This window comes from Sinohyriopsis cumingii, chromosome 12, assembly GCF_028554795.1.
Source record: "Sinohyriopsis cumingii isolate HCF-2022 chromosome 12, ASM2855479v2, whole genome shotgun sequence".
Lineage (NCBI taxonomy): Eukaryota > Metazoa > Mollusca > Bivalvia > Unionida > Unionidae > Sinohyriopsis > Sinohyriopsis cumingii.
Window position 1 is genome coordinate 65,974,269 of NC_142972.1, and position 21,559 is coordinate 65,995,827.

The 21,559-nt window shown below is 34.5% G+C and overlaps 1 protein-coding gene across 3 annotated transcripts in view; it reads right to left on the reverse strand.

Moving 5' to 3' along the window:
- Positions 1-3,327: 3,327 nt before the first annotated feature.
- Positions 3,328-21,559, reverse strand: part of LOC149786613 (large ribosomal subunit protein bL21m-like) — an 82,537-nt gene continuing 64,305 nt past the window's right edge. The window contains exons 1-7 of one of the 3 annotated variants that reach the window (XM_089977125.1): positions 19,825-19,943; positions 13,583-13,736; positions 12,170-12,243; positions 9,707-9,873; positions 7,018-7,070; positions 5,972-6,075; positions 3,328-3,710 (exon numbers count right to left, since the gene is read on the reverse strand). In XM_089977125.1, coding sequence (XP_089833251.1) covers positions 3,643-3,710; positions 5,972-6,075; positions 7,018-7,070; positions 9,707-9,873; positions 12,170-12,243; positions 13,583-13,736; positions 19,825-19,873 — 669 coding nt within the window. In that variant the 5' untranslated portion in view covers positions 19,874-19,943 and the 3' untranslated portion in view covers positions 3,328-3,642. Of the gene's footprint in view, positions 3,711-5,971; positions 6,076-7,017; positions 7,071-9,706; positions 9,874-12,169; positions 12,244-13,582; positions 13,737-19,585; positions 19,688-19,824; positions 19,944-21,559 lie in introns of those variants that run through there. The other 2 variants (XM_089977127.1, XM_089977126.1) reach the window with 2 other exon arrangements.

Here is a 21,559-nt window from a genome sequence, read left to right on the forward strand (position 1 = left end):
TCGTTTTCGTGTGTTTTTGAACCCAAATTATGTATTACTGTTGTCATTGTTTACATTTCGTACGTACCCATGTACCGGGAAGAGTTACCGTTCTTGCTGGCATGGGTGACCTTTGAAAAAGACGTAATTCGTGGATTTTCCGCAAATATTCGCACACATTTTACCATTATTGTCGTAAAAAGAACTACAAAGTATTTAAAAAGTAGGCATAGGTGAGCGTATATGGTCGTTTATTTAATTTTCCAGCGTTTTGAAAAATTCGTTTTTCGTTTTTTCCCCTGCTGAATACGTTGTAGAAATGGCCCAATGTCATATATGCTAAATATAGACATTTGACCTTTCAACCATGAATACATTCGGCTTTTTGTAATAATGTCGGCTTTTTACATATTAAAGCGGAGAAAGTACTGGGTGTAATGAGGTTGACATTTTGAGAAAACGTTAATCTTGATCGCCAGTGCCCTCTAGCGGTGTCCCCTGTTGCTACTAACTATTGAAGAATCAACGCTGATAATATCATATTTTAAGCTAAACTGCGCGTAGCGTAATAAATTTGGTAGCAATGTTTCGCTCTGGCATTCGACTTCATACTCCTACTAAAACTTTTACATAGTATTTATAAATTTACGGAATGCCAGACCATTTTCCCACGCTATCGCTCGACATGACCATGATCGTGCCTATTTAATATGCTAGTGCAACGCAAAAAATGGAATACTGTCCCCGTTATAGTCAACTGAAAATCAGTTTATACCAAGGTTCAGTACCTCATTTTCAGTCAACCAATGAGAAGACAGCATTCCATCTGTGCGGTGCACTTGCATATTAAGTAGGTGCGATCATGGCCACGTCGAGCTATAGCGTGGGGAAAATGGCCTGGCATTCCATAAATGTATAACAGTACGTCAAAGTTTTAGTATGCATACAAAGTCGAATGCCTGTCAGAGCAAAACATAGGTACCAAAATTATTATGTTACGTGCAGTTTAGCTTAAAAGGTCACATGAAGTCGCGTGAGAAAGTGCGCAATCCGGTTTATTTCAAGGTCGTGTTTTTTTCGGAAGCACGTACTTGTCATACAAATAGTTCTAACCAATCAAATGGAAGCTAAGAGAAGGGGACTTTTCCAAGTTTGCAGAGTTTCAAATGTACGATTTTCAAACTTAATTCTGAGGCTGAAGAATGTCTCAACCTTGTGTCTGGCTATGGTCAAGTTCTCACCTCTAAAAGTAGCCATATCCCCACATCTTCGACGGACCACATGTTGCATTGTATTTCTGTCGCCATTTTATGTCATGTTCTAAATATTTGGCTGCAGCATCCTTACCATGTATGGCTAAATCCGAAGACTTCCGGATATCCATGTTCCCATTGTTTCCGTTACAATTCATTGGGAAATTGCCGATTTAGTTTTTATTTTCCCCAAAATCCCGCGAATTACGATGAGTAAAATCTGCAATGAAGTTATTTTTGTTAACGGGGGGGGGAAGGGAAGAGAAAACAAACACAATGGTGGCATTATAGAAACTTATTATTAAAATAAAATAATAAAATAGACACCACCGATAGAAGCATTTTTTCTTTTGATATGACAAGGCACAGAAGTGATTATTGTTTATTGATGACCATGCATGGAAGTTTTTTATTTTGCCGTCCGTGGGGTAGTGGTATGTTTAAATGGAATAGCCCTGATAAATTTTTTATACATTCCAAATTAAACTTCACTTTTTGAGCAATACATTTCTTTTTCCTTGGTGGTGAAGATATTTTCAAGATCTTACATGCCATGCTGAACGGTAACTCAAATCAGTGTGAATGGAGTAGAGACATCAAAAGGCACTTCCATGCGAATGGAGTAGAGGTGTCCAAAGGCGCTTGCAGTTGCTTAGACAATTGGTGTCTAATGGCACACCAAGACATATACAGCTTATAGCCTGCTGAGTTAATAAAAATGTCTTGCCAAGAAACATACCAACATGACTGGCATTGACGTGATTCTAATGTCCACCCTCTAGGTGCAAATCTGACTTGGTGACCTCTTAGCCACAATGGTTCCCCTCTTATGCTTAATTTTATTTGTGGAACTGTTGCTTTGAACTAAATATGGTTGCTGTCAGTACTTTTCTTTTGATGTTTTCCTGTTCAGCTATTACAGTCTGTTACAATCTGTGTAGACCAAAGAACTGAATATAATTTCATGGTGAAGATAAAACAAAATGGAGGTGCATCGAAGTTATGGATATCAGGCTACATGCAAGTACATGTACATCCCAAGACAAAGCGGAACATTCATAATGAGCTAGTACTGTAACAATCTGAGACCAAAACAATGCTGAACATAATGCTATTTCAAATACAGTTTTAAAAAAAGATTTCATTTACTTTATGATTTATGGATTCTACTGATAGCTATAATAATTAAATATAGGAATGGACCAAAGGTGGCAGACTCAAAGGTGATGGATGATAGTAAATTTGGTTAACAAGAAAAAACAAACAAGGAGAGAAGAGACAGACCTGGGGGGGGGGAATGGAGGGAAGAAAATGTGAAGAATAGTGGTAACATATTTCTTTGATAATGGACATCATATGGGTTGTTTAAAATGATACCATAGTGCTTCACTACAGCTAAACTTAATAGGTCCAACTTTCTTGCAAAGACTTATGTATATTCCCTTAACTGCTGTATCTGTTTTGGTAGGTAATTTTCTCATAAGAATTAAACAGTTTCAACATATTCAACTAGATATGTTAAGCTTAACCATAATATTCTTATAGTGCCATTTTTTGAACATTCTGCTAGTGTCCCAATAGCTACATTGTCCAATAGCCTTTCTCTGTGTCAGCATTCTGTTTACTTGTGTTATGTTTTAAACATTTTGCTAGTGCCCTGATAGCAAAATTGTCCAATAGCATTTTTCTGTGTTTGCATTCTATTTACTTATGTCATTTTTAAACACTCTGTTAGTGCCCTGCTGGCTATAATAGGCTTTTTCTGTGTTTGCATTCTATTTACTTGTGTCATTTGCCAGTGCCCTGCTGGCTATAATAGCCTTTTTCTGTGTTTGCATTCTATTTCCTTGTGTCATTTGCTAGTGCCCTGCTGGCTATAATAGCCTTCTTTTGTGTCTGCATTCCACTTAATTTCTTGGTTTTAACAACCTAAACTGACTGCAGTTATGTCAAGTTAATATTTGCCTTCTATGTCAACTTCAACACCTATCATATCAGCTCAACAGGGAGAACAAAGTACTGTATTGTCCCTTTATTATTCTTGCAGCAGAAATATCAATCCACTAGCTTAATAAATACAATGAATAAAATTCCCCAAATTTAAAAAATCTTTATTTTTTTTATATGCATTGTAAATGTTTTTGTATTGAAATATGTTGATGAATAGAACAACATTCTGAATGCTAAATGTTTCTCATTATTTGCCATTAAAACTTCTTTTTGTCAGAAAAGGACTATCTGTACATTATTTTACAGACATCTGATATGGATTCAAGAATCCTGACAAACTTTATTGCTTTACTTTTTTAAGTTTTAAATTCAGTCAAAAATGGTATATTTTTCAAAATATCAAAGACATTTTTCTGTCCAAATATTCAGAGAACTGCTAATTGTCTGGATCATGTTACTGTCAGCTTCCAGGAAGTGGATTCAATTCTATGCTGTTGATGACCAGCATTGTATTGGGTGCCTGGAGTACTGGAAAGGAGAAAGGAAAATACACAGAATAAATAATAAATTCTGGTATTGTAGCATCATACAATTTTCTTTATATCAGCCAATGCAGCACATTTTTTACAGGAACTGTTTTGGAATAACTACTGCCTCACGCAATCTTGTATCATGCTCTTGAATAGGACATCATTTTTTGCGAACGCAGTTTCCTCATGTGAAATTTGCATGATTGCAAAACAGGGAAGTGCTAAAATGTTTACTTGCTGAGAAAACTCTTACTTAATTAACTATTATCTGCTCTTAAGATCTTACTTCAGAAAGATGGATAGGTATAAGGTGAAGTTGTGTACATCTGCAACAAATACAACTGAAAGAATGCAGGCATATCTCTATGCTACTTTCATGTACTGTGAATGAATTTTTATATATGTCATATTAAGGGAAAGATGCAACTACATGAAGCTGAATCATGAATGAAATGACAGCTCCCATGTACTTGAGAAATGACCTAAAATTAGTCCAAAGTAATTAAAATAATTCATTTTGCCACAGTTGACAACACTAACTTCTGAGAGTGTGATAAATAAATAAAACATTTATTGCCTAGTTTTTCTTCTCCAATTTACCTCTCCATTAAAGGAATTGAAAATGACTGAACACATCTTTGAGAGATACACTGCTGATGTACGCCCAAGCTGTATACAACCCAAATTATACCCATTATCCATGCATTTAATCTGATTTTACTTGACATATGTGTTCTAAGACTTGATTTCCACATAGGCTTCATTAGCTTATTTGCAAACAGTGGAATTATATTATTGTACCATTTTCTTGTGAAAATCATACATGATGATGTAATCAATTGGAAAACAAATCACACCAATGTTCACATTTTTCTTAAGGTTCTGTTCTGCAGTGTCATACTTTGCATAGGGTTTAATTTTTAAAGATAAAGTTTTCATCACTTGTTGTTTTGATTATTTAAAGATAAAAATGAGCTAATCAAACCTATTTTGGCAGTATTGTGAGAACTGTCCTTCATTATGAGGAAATCGAAAGTCTTAGAAACTAACAAAATCAACTTAAATTGAAAAATGTTGAATTGAGTGAAAGAAAAATATTGCAGATATGTTTCCTTTCATTCATTTGTTATTAAAGTTTTAAAAATCATGACAACAAAAATTATTCAAAAGGACATTTTTTAAATCTTGCAACTTAAATGTTTCAGCAAAATAACCAAAATTAAATCAAATAATAATAAGAACACATTTCTTTATGGTTCAGTTCTACAGCAGCTATATACTTCTGAAAACGGCACAGGTATAAGGTGATGTTGCATGCACTAGCAACAAGCACAATGTTAGCATACCTCTATACTACTTTCATGTACTGTGACTGAAATTTCTTTTAAAATTTGGTATTGGGGAAATAATGCAATGTCTTAATAAGACAGATGAACAAAATGACTGTTTCCATGTGCTCAAGAAATAAACTAAAACTAGTAAAAATGACACTAACTGCAGTAGATATTAAAATAAGGATTTTTTTTTGCCAGAATAGACAATAATTACTTCTAAAAGTGCAAAAAATGAATTATGAAACAGAAAAAAATTAATGTCTAGTTTTCCCATTTCTGCCTGGAAATGAAAATGACGGGGCAAATCTTCAAGTCATTCGACAGATGCCTATCAAATGTAAGGCCAAGCTGTCTACTCTACAATGCATATTACACCTTCAATATACAATTTCTTTTTTTTAAATAAAAAGGTTAACCAGAGGGAAATTTTTTTTATCAAAAAATATTAACCCTGTGCAAATTAAAAGACTGTACAGTGGAACCAAACAAATGTGTAAATAATTAAAAATTAAGATCAGAGACCAGTCTACCTTCTCTCTGTTAAGTTGTTAAGTATTTATAAGTGTTAATGACTGAAAACAAAGCACCTGTATGAACCTGATAAAAAAAATGGAAAACAAAATCTGGTAGAAAGCATGTACTTTCAATTAACAAAGTTGGCAATATTCTCAACATAATCTTTTCATCAGGGCCCTGGGTGGATGAACGTTTTCAAGTGTTCGCCTTTACTGACCACTCACTTATCTCACTTCTATCTGCGTGGGTTCATACCTCAGTTTGGTCAAAGTATGAGAGAAAGTCTACCAGTAGCCTCATTCATGGCTATTCTTCCTGGGGTTTCCCAAGGTCCTTCCTCCACCAGTATACTGGCTACCATGTATAGCCTATCAGCAATGAATCAGAATTTCCAATAAAAAACACTTACATTTGAACTTGCGGTATCTTTTCCTCCTGATATAGTTGAATTTAACTTTAACATGGGACAAAGTTTTCTCAATAACTGTGGCTTCCACTTTTACCAAGTCACGACTGAAAAAAAGTTGATAGAAATGAAATATTATTTACCAAACGAATACTCCTAGATACTTAACTAAAATTTTCAAATCCATATTAGTGTTGAATTATTGTAAAGCCATTACCTTCTATTCTGTGGTTTAAAAAAAGGTCACATTGAGCTATTAAATTGAGAGTTAACACAGTTTTATAAAAATATAAAATAGGGGGCATTCCAGTGGATGTGTCCATTATTTGATAAATATAAGCTGTCATTAGAAATGACACCTCTTCTCTTTCACCATAAGAAACTTCTAGCCCAAGTACTATGTACAGCTAGAAATATATACAAATATTTAAAATAACTGCACAGTAATATATATGCAATACATCCTGCAACCTCTTTTCTGCATGCTTAAACTGTATAATCATTAGTAATATCCTCTACTATGTAGGCACTGATGAAGGCAGTGTGTTAGCATACAAATTCTTTATACTGAGAAGTATGATGCCTTAAATAAAAAATTAGAACCCCACATTTTTTATAACATGATTTAGCCACTTCATAAAAATCTTTTTTTTTAAATGAAAAATATTTACTCCAGGAAAATAAGAAACAATTCAAATAAAGCTTAAATTTTATATCTGATTAAAATCCTGAACATCATAAAATTATATATCAAGTATTTCTTGAATATAATTGACATATCATGTGAAGAGTTAACAATTTGTGTGTGACCTGTGACTGAAAGTTTGACGGTTCTAATCCTACCATCAGATCAATCATGTCAGCTGCCATGGTGTGTTTGGAAAATGCGCTTTGCTTCACTTTCAGTCACAGGTCACACACACATACCACTGCATTACTGCAGTTCAAAAGTTCTATCTTAATTCAAAATGGAAAATTGTTAACTCTTTACATGATATGTCAATTATATTCAAGAAATACTTGATGGAATGTTTCAAAGCATCATTTACCTGAGTAAAGGTCTTCCAACAAGGGTAAAGTTCTTCCCGCCTACCATCAGCACCTTAATAATAAATTTGGATGATTAGTTTCAAATGAAATATGACCTTACGAAACTGAGACAATTTTTATATGTTTTTAAAATTCATATTACAGTAAAAGCCGTTTATAAAGAACTTCCAAACTACCACTTAGTTTGAGCTTTTTGGGCAGATGTTCTATAATTAAACTGAAAGTCAAACGAAGGGGTTTCCAAGTCCTTTAAGCATAGCTGCCAACCTTACAGGCTCACAATTAGTGAAAATAGGGATAAAAAGTCTTGAATTTGTACATGAATTAGTGAAAAATACCATGACAATAACTCCATCCACTCTGACCGTCAATACTACACTATATAAAGATCACAATATAAAACTAAAACACTAAATATATGCAGAAATATTTATTTATCAAGACACGATACTGTGGCAGACTTGAACTTCCTCAACTACTTGATCATAAATTTGTTTTCTAAACAGTTCAGACTTCTTGCCTGCTGGTTGATCTTGATGACTAAAATTGCTGACAAATGTTCTGCAGCTAATGAGGCCCTGAAGGCTTATTTTTCCTCACTAGAGAAAATACTCTCGCTGTCACTGTTGCTGTGAGGAATGCACAGGAGCTGCAGCACTTTTGTTCTTTCACAAGAAAACTTGGAAGCAATTTTTGAGTCTGGGAACATTTGTTGGAACAAATGTTTATCATGGTCTCCAGCTGATAAAGACAGATTGTGTTCAACAAGAAAACTCACAAATAATGCTTCAGCGTTGGTAGCTTGCAGGTCTTCCGCCGATGGCTTAAAATATTCCAGATCTGAAATCTGCGAATTCTGAATTTTCCCAACTTCGTGTTTTTTGCAACCAATGTGCTTCCTCACATCGTCTCTGCGATGGCACACTGAGTGCAAAAAGCATGATGAATATCAATATTTAATGGTAGAATGCACGGCCAATTTTTGATATATTCCAAATTCAACTTCAATTTTTGAGCAATACATTTATTTTTCCTTGGTGGTGAAGACATTTTCAAGATCTTACATGCGATGCTGAACGTTAACTCAAATCAGTGTCGGTGACGCATGCGCAGAGAAAAATTCTGGTTAGGCCCATATTTCTCTCAAAAGCATTTGTAAAACTACTCTTATACATATAGATTAAAATAGGCTAAAATGCTTGCTACCCGGCCAACTGTACTAATCGGCTGTAGATCTACTAATATCGCAACCAGCAGTATCAGACCATTTTGGCAAATGTGAATATCACGACTAGCGCTTAACGGGAAATCGGTTATTTTATTAAGATTTAAAATCATTGAGAATTGGAGAATTCGTGAATTTCTGGCTTGCGGCGTGAATCCGTGAATCGCTGAAAAAGTCGTGAAATTCACACCAAATTCGTGAGGGTTGACAGCTATGTTTAAGTGCAGGTTTCTTGTCTATGGAATGTCCAAAAAAAGGTTTCTCACAATACAACTTATTATGCTCTGATAACAATTATTATAAATTACAAATTACATTGACATATAACTTAATAATTACAAATTACCTTTACATATAACTTAATAATTACAAATTACGTTTACATATAACTTAATAATTACAAATTACCTGTACATATAACTTAATAATTACAAATTACCTTTACATATAACTTAATAATTACAAATTACCTTTACATAGAACTTAATAATTTAATAATTACAAATTACCTTTTACATATAACTTAATAAAGTAATAATGTATTACATTCTGAAATCTCTTTCCTCTACACCAGCTGTTAAGACGATAAAAATTGCACCAAAAAATAAAGCTAAAGCCAACCAAGAAATAACTAGAAAAGTTGTAAACTTCAGTATTAAATATCCAATGCAAACTGATGCCATGTAAGATGACAGAAAAACACAACTGTTTGATAAACGGGTTACATTCTGAATGACTGCTTTAAAGTCCCAATACTGCTGTTTAACATAAATTTCACCATACTTCCAATCTAAGTAAAGTTTGGATGGAAGGAAATGATTTGTTAAAAACACTATTTGAATCAAACCATTCTTTGAAATAATCAAGATGTTAGGTTTAAACTATATTCAAATATTCAGTTTAGAATTAAGAGGTGCCACCCCTTAATTCAGCCAAATAAGTTGCTTTTAATTCTGATCTTTTTTCAGGAGTGCTCCAAAAGAAAGTCATATGATGCATTCAAATAATTATGTTAATTACAAACATAATAACAACATTCACAATCGCATGTGGCACGCATTGAATATACACTGAAGTGCAACTTGGGCTGAAGACAATCTGAAATAGCACAGTGTTAGATTCTAACAATTACAACTGTGATGTCATCAAATCTTGTGTTGCAGCTTTTGGCTGAAATCAGTTCACCCATGGATGTAGCAAATCAACATCAGATTAATTTGTACACATGAAAAAGGACTAAGTTTCTCAGTTTGAGGGAGATAATGTGATGAAACATCAATATCATCTGGTTAAATGGAACCCAACAAAATTTAGAACCAATATCTTTCAAGATTCAGTATTATTCGGATGAATTAACATACATGACTTTCAATGAAAACAACACGACAATAATGAACAAAAATTGAGGAGTAATGATAAGATTTTCAGGATGGTGACATAGTGGCATTATGGGATGTTATTACCTTTTCCAACCGGATTCTGTCTCCTATATTTGGATGGAAAATTCCAGATATGACCAAGATGTCCTCAGTTGTTACTTTTCTCTGTAAAGCTGTCACCTGAACAACAGCAAATAATCGTCCAACATCCTCTCTATTCTCCAAAGCTGCATTTACTCTCTGAGTCAGCTCTGTAAATAAAGTATAGGATTTTGTCTATAATTCTTCAATAATTGACCAACACAATGCACAATCATGTTGCAGACAAAGATTAGAAAGCAATGTATAATGGATGCCACATTTTATAGTATGCATCAGTGTAAAAAGTGTACATACTAACTAATGCAACATTTAATAGTATCCATCAGTGCCAACAGTGTATATTCTAATGGATGCCACATTTAACTGCATGCATCAGTGCTAACAGTGTACATAATTAATGATGCCACATTTAATAGTATGCATCAGCACCAACAGTGTATATAATAAATGATACCACATTTAATAGTATCCATCAGTGCCAACAGTGTATATACTAATGATGCCACATTTAATAACATGCATCAGTGCCAACAGTGTACATACTTATTGATGCTACATTTAATAGTGTACATCAATGCCAACAGTATACAAACAAATTGATGCCACATTTAACAGTATGCATCAGTGCCAACAGTGTATATACAAAGACTGCTTGTGATTTGTTTCACTTGCTGAAGTATACAATCTGATCTTGATCTATTCAATCTATCTGATTTACGTAAAATTAAAACAAGATATGCAGGAAGTATACACACATAGGGGCAGTGATTTATCCACGATTTTCATACAGAAGAGTATAGATTTTAACATTTTTTTAATGGAGGATATTCAGTCTCTATGGGAAGGGGAGGGGCAGGTATTATGAGAACATTATCTATACATTAGAACTGTATGCAACGGCAGTGACAATAATGCTTCTCTATGAAACTTGCATGTCTGCCATTATACAACCTTGCTAAGTGCAGGTGGTAAAATGCTTTTAATAACTTTATAATCAATAAAAGCATCACAATGTTCGATTGTAGAAAGTCACTTAGTATGCACTTGATTGTGGTCACTTGTCTGGACATCAAGCACTTACATGATCTGGTCAAGCTTTCTTGATATTAATGAATGTTACAGGTGCTCCTTGAACAAACTTTGTTATTTTCACATGCTCACTCATTTTTAAATCGGGTTGGTAGGGGTAGTTCAATTCATAGTCAAACCTGTCAAAAGTGGAGACCCATGAGAAAGGCAAAGCTGGCCTTTGTGAACAGGTGACTGCTGTACACAGGTCTGCCTTTTAAATTAGTTTTTAAACAAATACCATTCAATATCATTAATATTATTATATTCTCAAGTTTATTTCAAGTGCATTGTTCAACAAAACCATAAATTATGGATACACGTTGTTCTTTCCTAAATTTATGTTCCACATAAGATTAATGTTTCCTTCTCACATTAATCTCCATCTTATATATCAAATCATCACCCACTTATTAATTACCAATCTTATTTTTGTTGTGCACCATGACAAATTAATAATATCACTACAGATTGACAGCTGACATATGACTGTAAGACTGAGGACCAACTAATTTGTAAAACTTAGGCATGGAAACAGCTGTTCTTGCCTTAAAAACACCAGCTGGTTTAACTTGCTGAGATCAAGGACAGTTGGTTTATTTAAGAAGCATGTGATACAGGGAATGAAAAAATCCATGTATGACTATTATATGTGACCCATGAAACAAAAAGTTGCCTGCCTTTACAGATAGTTTTAAATATTTAATGACCTATGACCTTAATGAACTGAGATGTAACTCATATCTCTTTTCAAAGACAAACATTTCTCTTCAGAGACAGTTATAATTTTCGGACAAATCAAAACATGAGCATCAAACTGTACCTGTCACTGGAATAAAGGGTGACTTCTATTTCACTCATGATAACACAAGTACTTATTCCACCATCCAGAAAATTAACTGCACTGACCCTCTAACCTAATGATACAAACTGCCTTGTATTTTAATTACATAATTGGCACTTAGATATAACACTGTCAATGTTACTAGAATGTTTATAGTACAGGCGAGACAAGAAATGTTTGCACATTGATTCACAACATATTCCTTCATCTAAACAATGCCTTCCGCATCAAGCAAACATTTAGTTTGCACAGCAGTCACTGTATATAAGCCCCACAGACTGCATAAAGGAGGGAGAAACCACATTTTGGTAAGAAAAAACCCTGACATCAATTACAGAAGGCAGGGAACTCTTAAATACAAGACATTTATAAAGAAAATTAGAATGGCACTTGTGAGCTTTGTGACTGTTGAGTTAAGTTGACTGTAAGGACAGGTTTAACGATACTAAGAGAAAACACTGCAAACACAACACAAACTGCAGAGCCACTGTACTTATCAAAGCAAGTGAAATCCATAAAAATCAACAACAGACCTTGAGTCCTTTGTTGAGGATTGACAACTGTCAGATCTGTAGTATCTGGATCGACATTATCAATTCTCCAGGTCCTGAAATAGAATTTGAGTCACCAAGTACACAAACCATAAATTTCCATTCATTGATCGAAACCATTAAAAAAAAATATATTTATTCCATTCCCTTATTTGATAAGAATAGTTAACATGATAATACAAAACTGATCTTTTAACTTAGTGTAACAATAAAACATATGTCTGCAAATTGGAGGTCAAACCACAGCAGTATTAATGTCCCCATAGAAATGTCAGTGGACATAGTTCTCACAGTAGATTGACATTTTGCTCATTCAAACACATTAGCGCACACAGCATATATGATTACGCTAAAACTGAATTGAAATATATGACCAAAACACAAATTTCACTTGCCAAAACTAATTTCGTTGCTATTTATTTCTTAAAATGTCGTCACCAGTAGGCATTAGTAACATTTTCAGAGATTTAATTTTATTAAAGAATGTTATATGCATTGTACTGAGAATTTGTTTTTGTAGAGACAATGAAACAAAATATTGCACTTGTTACCAGTATTGTAAGTTCAGAATTTCATGATGTTGCTCTAGTCTGCAAATTTTTATCTTCTTCATGTTCATCAAATAATGGTCAATTCCTAAGTAGTAACTTATGTATGGATGGGATTTAGCACCAATCCCTCTTTCCCTGGAGAGATCAATCATGTGTGACTCACACTTAGGCCTGCACAAGATTTATAGTACTTTCAATTTTTGGTAATTTGTTAGATAGCAGTATTATGTATTATTATTATCAGTTAGGGCCATGTGTAATGCAACAGTGATGCACTTGCTTTGCACCTCTGTTCTCTTGGAAATTTTTGGGGAGTGTGTGTGTCATTTGGATTTTAACTCCAGCAATATAAAAATTACAGTCATATTGCTACAATGACTGCAGTGTGTCAGCTTATAGTTATGTCTAGCACTGGGGCATCATACTGCAGACATGTAGCATCATGTCCCACCCAGTCACATTATCCTGACACCATGCTGACCAGTCCTAACACTAACCTCTTAATGGTGTTAGAACTATTTTTATAGGTCTTTTGTATGACTCAGCTAGGGCTCAAACCCGCAACCTCCCACATCCTAACTTCCTATACCCTAAGACCACTTGGCAGTTGAGATCATGTTGTGGAAACTTGTGCAATATGTATAAAACAATCAGTTAAACAGACAACAAGAAACTTATTGGTTTATAAAGGGACATATATAAAAGTGTTTAGTGTACTATTTCAACACACTAATTTTTACACAAGTGAAGGTGAAAAAATAGCAGTCCAAGAAGCAGGAGTTCAACCTCAAAGTTCTTGCTATAAGTACACCTACTATTATAAGAATACAGTAAGAACTCTTACGGAAGTTGAAATTTTCCATCTTTGTGTTTGTACTTCCTCTGGTCAATAGGCCTGACATATTTGTTCATACAGGATGCAACACAGAAAGGCCTCACAATGGTTTTACATGTAATGTGTCCTGCATGAAGGGCTGCTGGCATCAGGTGAAGCAAACCTATAAATAAAACAATGAATCAATATACATTCTGTTTAAGGCATAAAATTTAAATTTGCAATACAGTAGAGAGCTCTCCAACTTAATTTGTTGTTGTTGTTGTTGTTGTATGGTTTAATGCCATTTTTCAGCACAAGATAGGCTATACATGGTGGCCAGTATAATTGGTGGAGGAAGAACCCTGGAAAACCCCAGGAAGAACCACTGACCCACGAGAAGCTACTGGCAGGCTTTCTCACGTACCCACATTAGCCAAGCCTGAGACTCGAACTCACGCAGACAAAGGTGAGATGGCAGTGATCAGTAATGGTGAGCGCTTTAGACCACTTGGCCACATTGTTTAAAAAATAAGTTAATACTGTTATCACAAAATGTATCAGCACAATCCAACTATGCAATAAAGCAACAACGAAATAAATAAATAAAAATATAAAGTATATACAGTACTGTATTTAACTTTCATCGGAAATATTAGAGAAAAATAAATATTTAATGAAAACCTGCATTCATAGAAACAATGTTTTTACATGAATTAGTACAAAACATTCTCATACCAGGCATTTATAAGGAACAAATACCTGGATAGTCTTGTTATATTGTCCTTATGGATTTATTTAAAAAGAAAAGAGGTGTAATCCAAGCTGACAAAAAGCGTAATACTAGCAGAAAAAGGGTAATCCACATATAACATAATAAAATTCAATGAGCATATGTACAAAATTGATTTACCCCTTCTGGTCTCTTAACATCAATTAAATGCTTCAAATTTTCATATATAGCACGTTGAGCTTTAAAAAGCAACAGTCTCTCATACTGCATTTCAAAACACTTTATACCAGCTGAGATTATGTAAGTTTTGCACACTAGCAGAGAACTACGTGCTGGGTTACAGAGCGTGGATCTAAATTCAGTTTTATTTTAGTTAACAATGCTAAGCAATCTCTCACAGTCAGCATTAGAATGGTAAAGAACCAATATTCCTTTCATAACCTGACAAAAAAAAATATATGTTCCAGTTATTGGATCTTTTAGCTGGGAAATAAGGTGCCATTCCACATCAACTCTGTCCGCAAGAAGTACACTGTCATGTAGAATGCCAACTTGATACTGCAGGGGTTCTCCTAATTTATCAGCAGCCTTTCCTGCAGCAAGGTGCATCATACGACATGGACAACAGGATATGTACATTCATGGAGACATTTTTTTAACCCATCTGTAAAATTATTTGAAAAACCAGTTTTGCTCTTAACACATGCCAGAGGTCTCGCTAGGATTTTAAACTTAGGAGTCCAGGACTCCTACTTTGTCAAAAACAGGAGTCTCACCAGCAAAAGTTGCAATCCCCTACCAAAGCATATTGGGCGTGCTTTAAGTGGCTAAATTTTCAGATGAGCTGAACGAGTGGTTATCACTGAGTTTAATTTTCTAACTTCTTTACACCACTGACATATAACTCTTGTTTGTCCATTAAAGTGAGAGTGAATTATTTTAGGCCAAGGAAACGTTGTACTCTATGCACTAAACGAAGCATCACACATAGTGTTCCATGTGAAATATCAGTTCTAGCAACTTCTAGCACTGTTTAATCTCATTACAATCTTTGCCAATTTCCCCCAAAATACTTATCCAAAATTGTAAACAGCATTTTGTCTACCTCTCAACATGTTCTGATTTCAAGGTAACATGCACTGCTTATTCGGCTACACTTGTTGAACTTGCCACCAAGCTATTGGGTCATGTTCTTCAGATGTACTCTTACAACGACAACACGTACAACTGAGGGTCTTTCAGCCACTGAATTTTCTCATTGTAAATATCAGCACAGCTAAGATGATCAATTAATCAACACATTTTCCCACTCAGCAGATGGTTGAAGAAGGACTGGCAAGCCCTTGAATTAGCCATGCAGCAAATGCATGCATATGGAAGACTCCTGTATAAGTGATTTTCTGCATCCCAGGTAAAAAAACTGCATCAAAATACGTGTGATTAAACGTTTCCGAGACCTCTGACATGCATCTAGTACAATAAATCTGACCCGACTTTTAGCGCCAAATACCTACAGACTGGTTCTGTATCAGATATGAATTAGAACAAAAATTCTGCAAGCAAAGATTAAAAATTAGAAAACCAGTCTGTTCTCTCCTAACTAAATCATATAGCAGCTATAAATAGAAACAGAGGTCAAAAGTTTGAAAGTAAAACCAGCATGTTTCTTGGAAATAGGGCAGCTACTATAAATAGAACATAATACTGTTAGGAAAGTGCATGCAAGGTTGGACAAATGTACTCTTATGTCATAATTACGTAGAAGCCATCTTTTCTAGAATATGGTTTGAAAGATTATTGGGATGTTAGAAAAATAAAACAAATTATAAAAAAATGTTGGGAGAGGGACATACCAAAACGCATAATCTGAATATGTTTACGTGTAAGGCGTAATTTAGTGAAAAAAGTACATTGATTATGCTAAAAGCGTAATGGTTGGCATGTTTTCATGTTGACTAACAGTGTAAAGCAAGTCAGATTATCAGGAATATCACATACAACTGGCAACCAATAATGATGTTTTTCAACAACATAAGGTTATAATGTTTTTACCAGACTTTACTTACCCAAATATCTTTTCTCTAATTAATTCAAATTCTCACAAAAGAAATGGACCTGTTTTCAAGTTTCATTGGCCTACATTTCAGTTGGCTGAAAAGCGATGAAAGCCCATAATGCCGAAATTGGGTTAAGTTGAAATAATATTCTTTAACAAAATGAATAAAGTATATTATGCCTATTGGAACCATAAGCAATGTTTCATTTCATTCAAGAAACATATTCACCACATGAATCTACTTATACATACTTTGGCATACCTTGACTACCGTCGCATTGCAACAAATTCAAATGTATGTCAATGGAACATGAAAATGCGTCCATTTGCTGGGTCATATTTTCATTTCACCAGGATAAAGACAGCACAGTACATATGTTAATTACACATAAATTAGTGGAAGTGTGTTGATATAGGCAGCCAAGTGAGATATTCCTGAAACTTCGACAACTCATTCCGATGTCAACCGACATCGAAACAGGCTATACAATGCCGTTATTTGATTAACAAGACAGCACAAAAACAAAAAACAACATGTGCTATGTCTTACAGGCAACGTCTCATTAGAGCGCAAACCATCAGAGCTTATCACACTAGAGTGCAAACAATATTTTTATCCTACTAGAGCTAATCTTATTAGGGCGCATCCCATTAGAGCGCGAAGAACTAGTATCACTAGAGCGCAAACAATGAAAAACACATTTTTTAACTGTAACTTTATATTTATTTTAAATGGGTTGATTCAGAATGAAAAACACATTTGTTAACTGTAACTTTATATTTATTTTAAATGGGTTGATTCAGAATATGGCCAATACCAGTTATCAATACAATAGCATCAATGCTCCCATCATTGTACATTACCGTCAGTCTCTGAATGCGTTTTTCAATGTCCAAATAGTTCTTGTTTGGACGTACCACTTCTTGTGATTTGTAGTTGTGTAACGGTGGAACTTGCCTGCTCGTCACGAATTGATGTAAATAGACGCCTGATGTTCAGATGATGTTTGTTGACCAGACGATTAAAGCGGTTATGCCATCGGTTTGGTCTCACTATATTTTAATTTGCATTACATTTTTTATATACTTGTTTATTATATCATGGTCCCTAAATTATAGTGATCGTGAATATGGATCAATCTATTACAGTATTGTGTTTGTGTTATATATGTATCTATAGTTTTATTCATGTAATATCGTGTTTGTTCTAGGAATGACCAATTTATATTTTAATTTGCATTACATTTTTTATCTACTTATTTGCATACAAAAAAGAATAAACCGGTGTAAGGTATAATTGTTGTATAAAATAATATGTACTGATGGTTCTCTGGTTTCTGTCTTGTAATTATTTTCTAATAGTGACGAGACTGACGTTTTTGTACATATTATAATATATATAATATGCAAAAACAAACTTAAAGACCTAATGTTTCCTACCTGAAATATTCTCAGCATGTTTTTTATTTTTTAATGTTTTTCTTATTTCATGGTGTTTGTTTTTGTAATAATATTATTATATGTTTTTTATCTTATAGGTGTTGTCTAATGTTGTAAAGCACTCAGAGCTTCTACAGATTAGGCGCTATACAAAGCCCTCATTATTATTATTATTATATATAACATCAAACGTGATGGCAATTCAATCTTGCTGAACTTAATTTTTTTCTCTGCGCCCTATTGTGAATGTGCTCTAGTAAGATTTTTTGCGCCCTAACAGGATTAGCTCTAATGAGAAAGAAAAAAAATTCAGCACCTCACTGAGTGGCGCTCAAATGGGATGTGCCCTAGTGAGACCAAACCGTCTTACATTGTAGGACTACTCTACTGTATAGCACAGGTGCTAGATGCAAGAATGATGTTGAGAAGAAAATAATAATAATCTAAAGGAAAAAATTATCCAGAGTGACAAAAATACCTTAGATTACCCACATGGCCCATTCTGACATATGACCCTCTCTATCATAATATATGAGAGAAGGTACGGAACTTCCAAATACTTTGCTCCACCCATGACCCTTGATTTCCTTCTGCTATTTCCGTCTTAAAGGCACACGACCATACTATATGGCTTGTTTCACTTCAGTTTGGTACAACGCAGAAAAGTCGATGATGACTTGATGGATAGAAAAATATTTCAGGAGTAAAACAAGCCATATAGTATGGTCATGTACCTTTAAAGACGGAAATGGCATTAGGAAATCAAGGGTCATTGTAGTCCTACCTGTAAGACCTGACGCTGATATTTGTTTTGGGCATCAGGGTCTTACAGCCTAACTAACGGCACTGTGTAGTGTGTTTTGATGTCGACTAACATCGTTACGAAAGTAAAATTTTCAGGAATATTTCACCCAACTGACAACTAAAATAACAATGCATTTCTACAAAGAAAACTTATAATGTTTTAGTCAGCCTTTACTTACTATGATGCCTTTTCTCTAATAAATTCAAATTTTCACAAAAGAAATGGACCCGTTTTCAAGTTTCTTTGGCCTACAGTGATGAAAGCCAATAATGCCAAAATCGGATAAAGTTGAAATATTATTTTTTCATGAAATGAATAAAAAATATATTATGCCTACTGGAACTGTAAGTAACGGTTTATTTCGTTCAAGAAACAGATCCCCAACATGAACCTACTTCGGCATACCTCGACTACCGTCGCATTGCAACAAATTCAAATGTATGTCAACGGAACATGAAAATGCATCCATTTGCTAATGTCATATTTTCATTCCACCAGGATAAAGACAGCACAGTTAGTATATTAATTACACATAAATTAGTGGAAAAATGGCGATATAGGCTGCCATGTGTGAGAGATGCTCCTGAAACTTTGATTACTCATTCCGATGTCAACGACATCGGAACACACTATACAAGGCCTTTATTTGGATAGTAAGACATAGCACGTAAACAAAATCATAATGTGCTATGTCTTACATGTAGGTCATGGGTGGAACGAAGTATTTGGAATTTCCGTACCTTCTCTCTTATATATTATGAAAGAGAGAGTCCTATGTCAGAACGGGTCATGGGGGTAATCTAAGGTATTTTTGTCACTCTGTATCCTTTTTTCTTTAGATGATTTGTTTTTGCTTTTTAACATCAAGCTCGCGTCGAGCACCTGTGCTGTATAGCGGGCCTGTCGCCTTTTGCCCGTTTTCTGTTAATGCAAAGATTGAAAGAGGTCTCCCCATTTACTACCCTTCCGCCGTCCGTAAACTGCTACTTTTGCAATTACATGTTTTAAAAACGTGAAAGCCGTCCAGGATACCCATGGAAATACTTTGGAAAAGAAAGCAACTATAACATCTTCAAAACCAATGTCAGTGTCGAAAACAGGGAGAATGGAATGCTATGCATAATATAGTCTCATAACATCAAAGCAAGATGAAATCCAAATAAACTACTACATCTAAGACGAAAGTTTTGTTAATTATAACATAAGAAAGTACGATATCATTTAATGGAGATAAGCACCATTTACAGCCTCGCCGGCTCGAAATGTACTCCTTGCAAGAATACTCATGTCCGTCTGATTTAGTATTAATCCCTGGCTGTCGCTACAAAAATATCGTTCCTGAAATATGAATGAAAACCAGACTACATCGCGTACAAGAGTAAGACTGTGCTTCTGCAAATGTTTTCAGATACATAAACGGCACGGTAATTGGGCTTGGTATGCAAAGTAATAGAGTTTAAGTATTTCTTTGTTATTATTATTATTATTAGTAGTAGTAGTTGTAGTAGTAGCATAGTTTTATTGACGCTGGTGCTGTTACGGTTGTTGTTTTTCATTTTGTTAAAGACGTACAAAGTATGGAAAACAATCCAGCCAGAAATATATTCGTCAAGTAATATCATCGTACAGTGCACATAATAATAATAATAATAATAATAATAATATAAGACTGAGAGTAAATGTTATTATTAAATCACAAGGTACAGACCAGAGAAATGCGAAAGTTAACAATGGCTGATTATTTATACGTATTTTTTTAAGGACTGAACATAAAGACAAATTCACGGAAATAATAGAAAACAAGAATCACCCAAGGACGATAATGTACAAGCATATATAAATGATTACAATAGCACGAAAAATGAAGAAAGTATCATACATAAGCCACAGTAATGGTGCAAAAAAAAAAGAAGCTTCCAGTTCAAATTAAATACCTCAAAATATACTTCGGGTTACTGTATGTTTAAAGACAAGCACCGAGAAAACAGTGTTATCAAACATTCATAATTCTGCATTATCAAACATTCGTAATTCAGGAGATACGAGATTTAAAGTTGTTGTGACAATAAAATGCTTTTAAAAAATGCATTAAAATCGATTCGGAAACATTTATTTTTCTTCAGAAAGCAACTGGAACGAATGCAAACGTTTGGGAACACAGTAGCCGAGATTATACGGTTGTTTTTATGAACACGAGAATTAAAAGAAGAAGAAAATAAGAAAGGAGAGTATCTTCATGAAATATGGGACTCCTTCTTTACCTGAGGGAAAGTGTAATTTGTTATGAGATGAACGCTAATTGTAGACGACATTGACATCCCATCCCCTATCTCCTGTAACATAAGGGCGATCGAGCGACATGGGGGCAACTTAAGTGGAAAAAGGTAATAAAATTGTATCGACCGACAAAAATTAACATCAAGCCGCCATGTTTAAATATATAGAGGGACAAGATGTAATATATTATAGGGTTAACGAAACACGAATAGGCGGATATTTCTTCATCAGTCTGACACAAAGTTAAGAAAGGCCATTTTAGTTTGATAACCATGTCGACCATGGATTAAAAGCATACTTATATAGAGTGTTGTGTAAGATGAATGAATTGGTTTGACCCAAGAGCAGAGTAGTTCGGGCAAAATTTCGCTTGTTGAATCGTAGATTTCTGATTATTAATATAATTAATACAGAATATTAAGTAGTTGCCCTAGTAGTATGAAACTGCCGGTTTTGCCATTTTTGTTATCTTTTGGGCTCACAGACACCCGTCATCGCCTCTATTCGCATGACAGTTATATTCCACGCGATCGACACGTTTTTAGCATTGTTAATCTTGTCTTTGGGGATGATAAACACACCCAGCACGTGAGTAAGCCAGTTATGGTGGCAAGTTCTCGTACGTATGTCAGTGACCCCAAAGGGATCATCAAAAAGAGCAAAATTATATCCTTTCATACTACCGGAGTAATTATC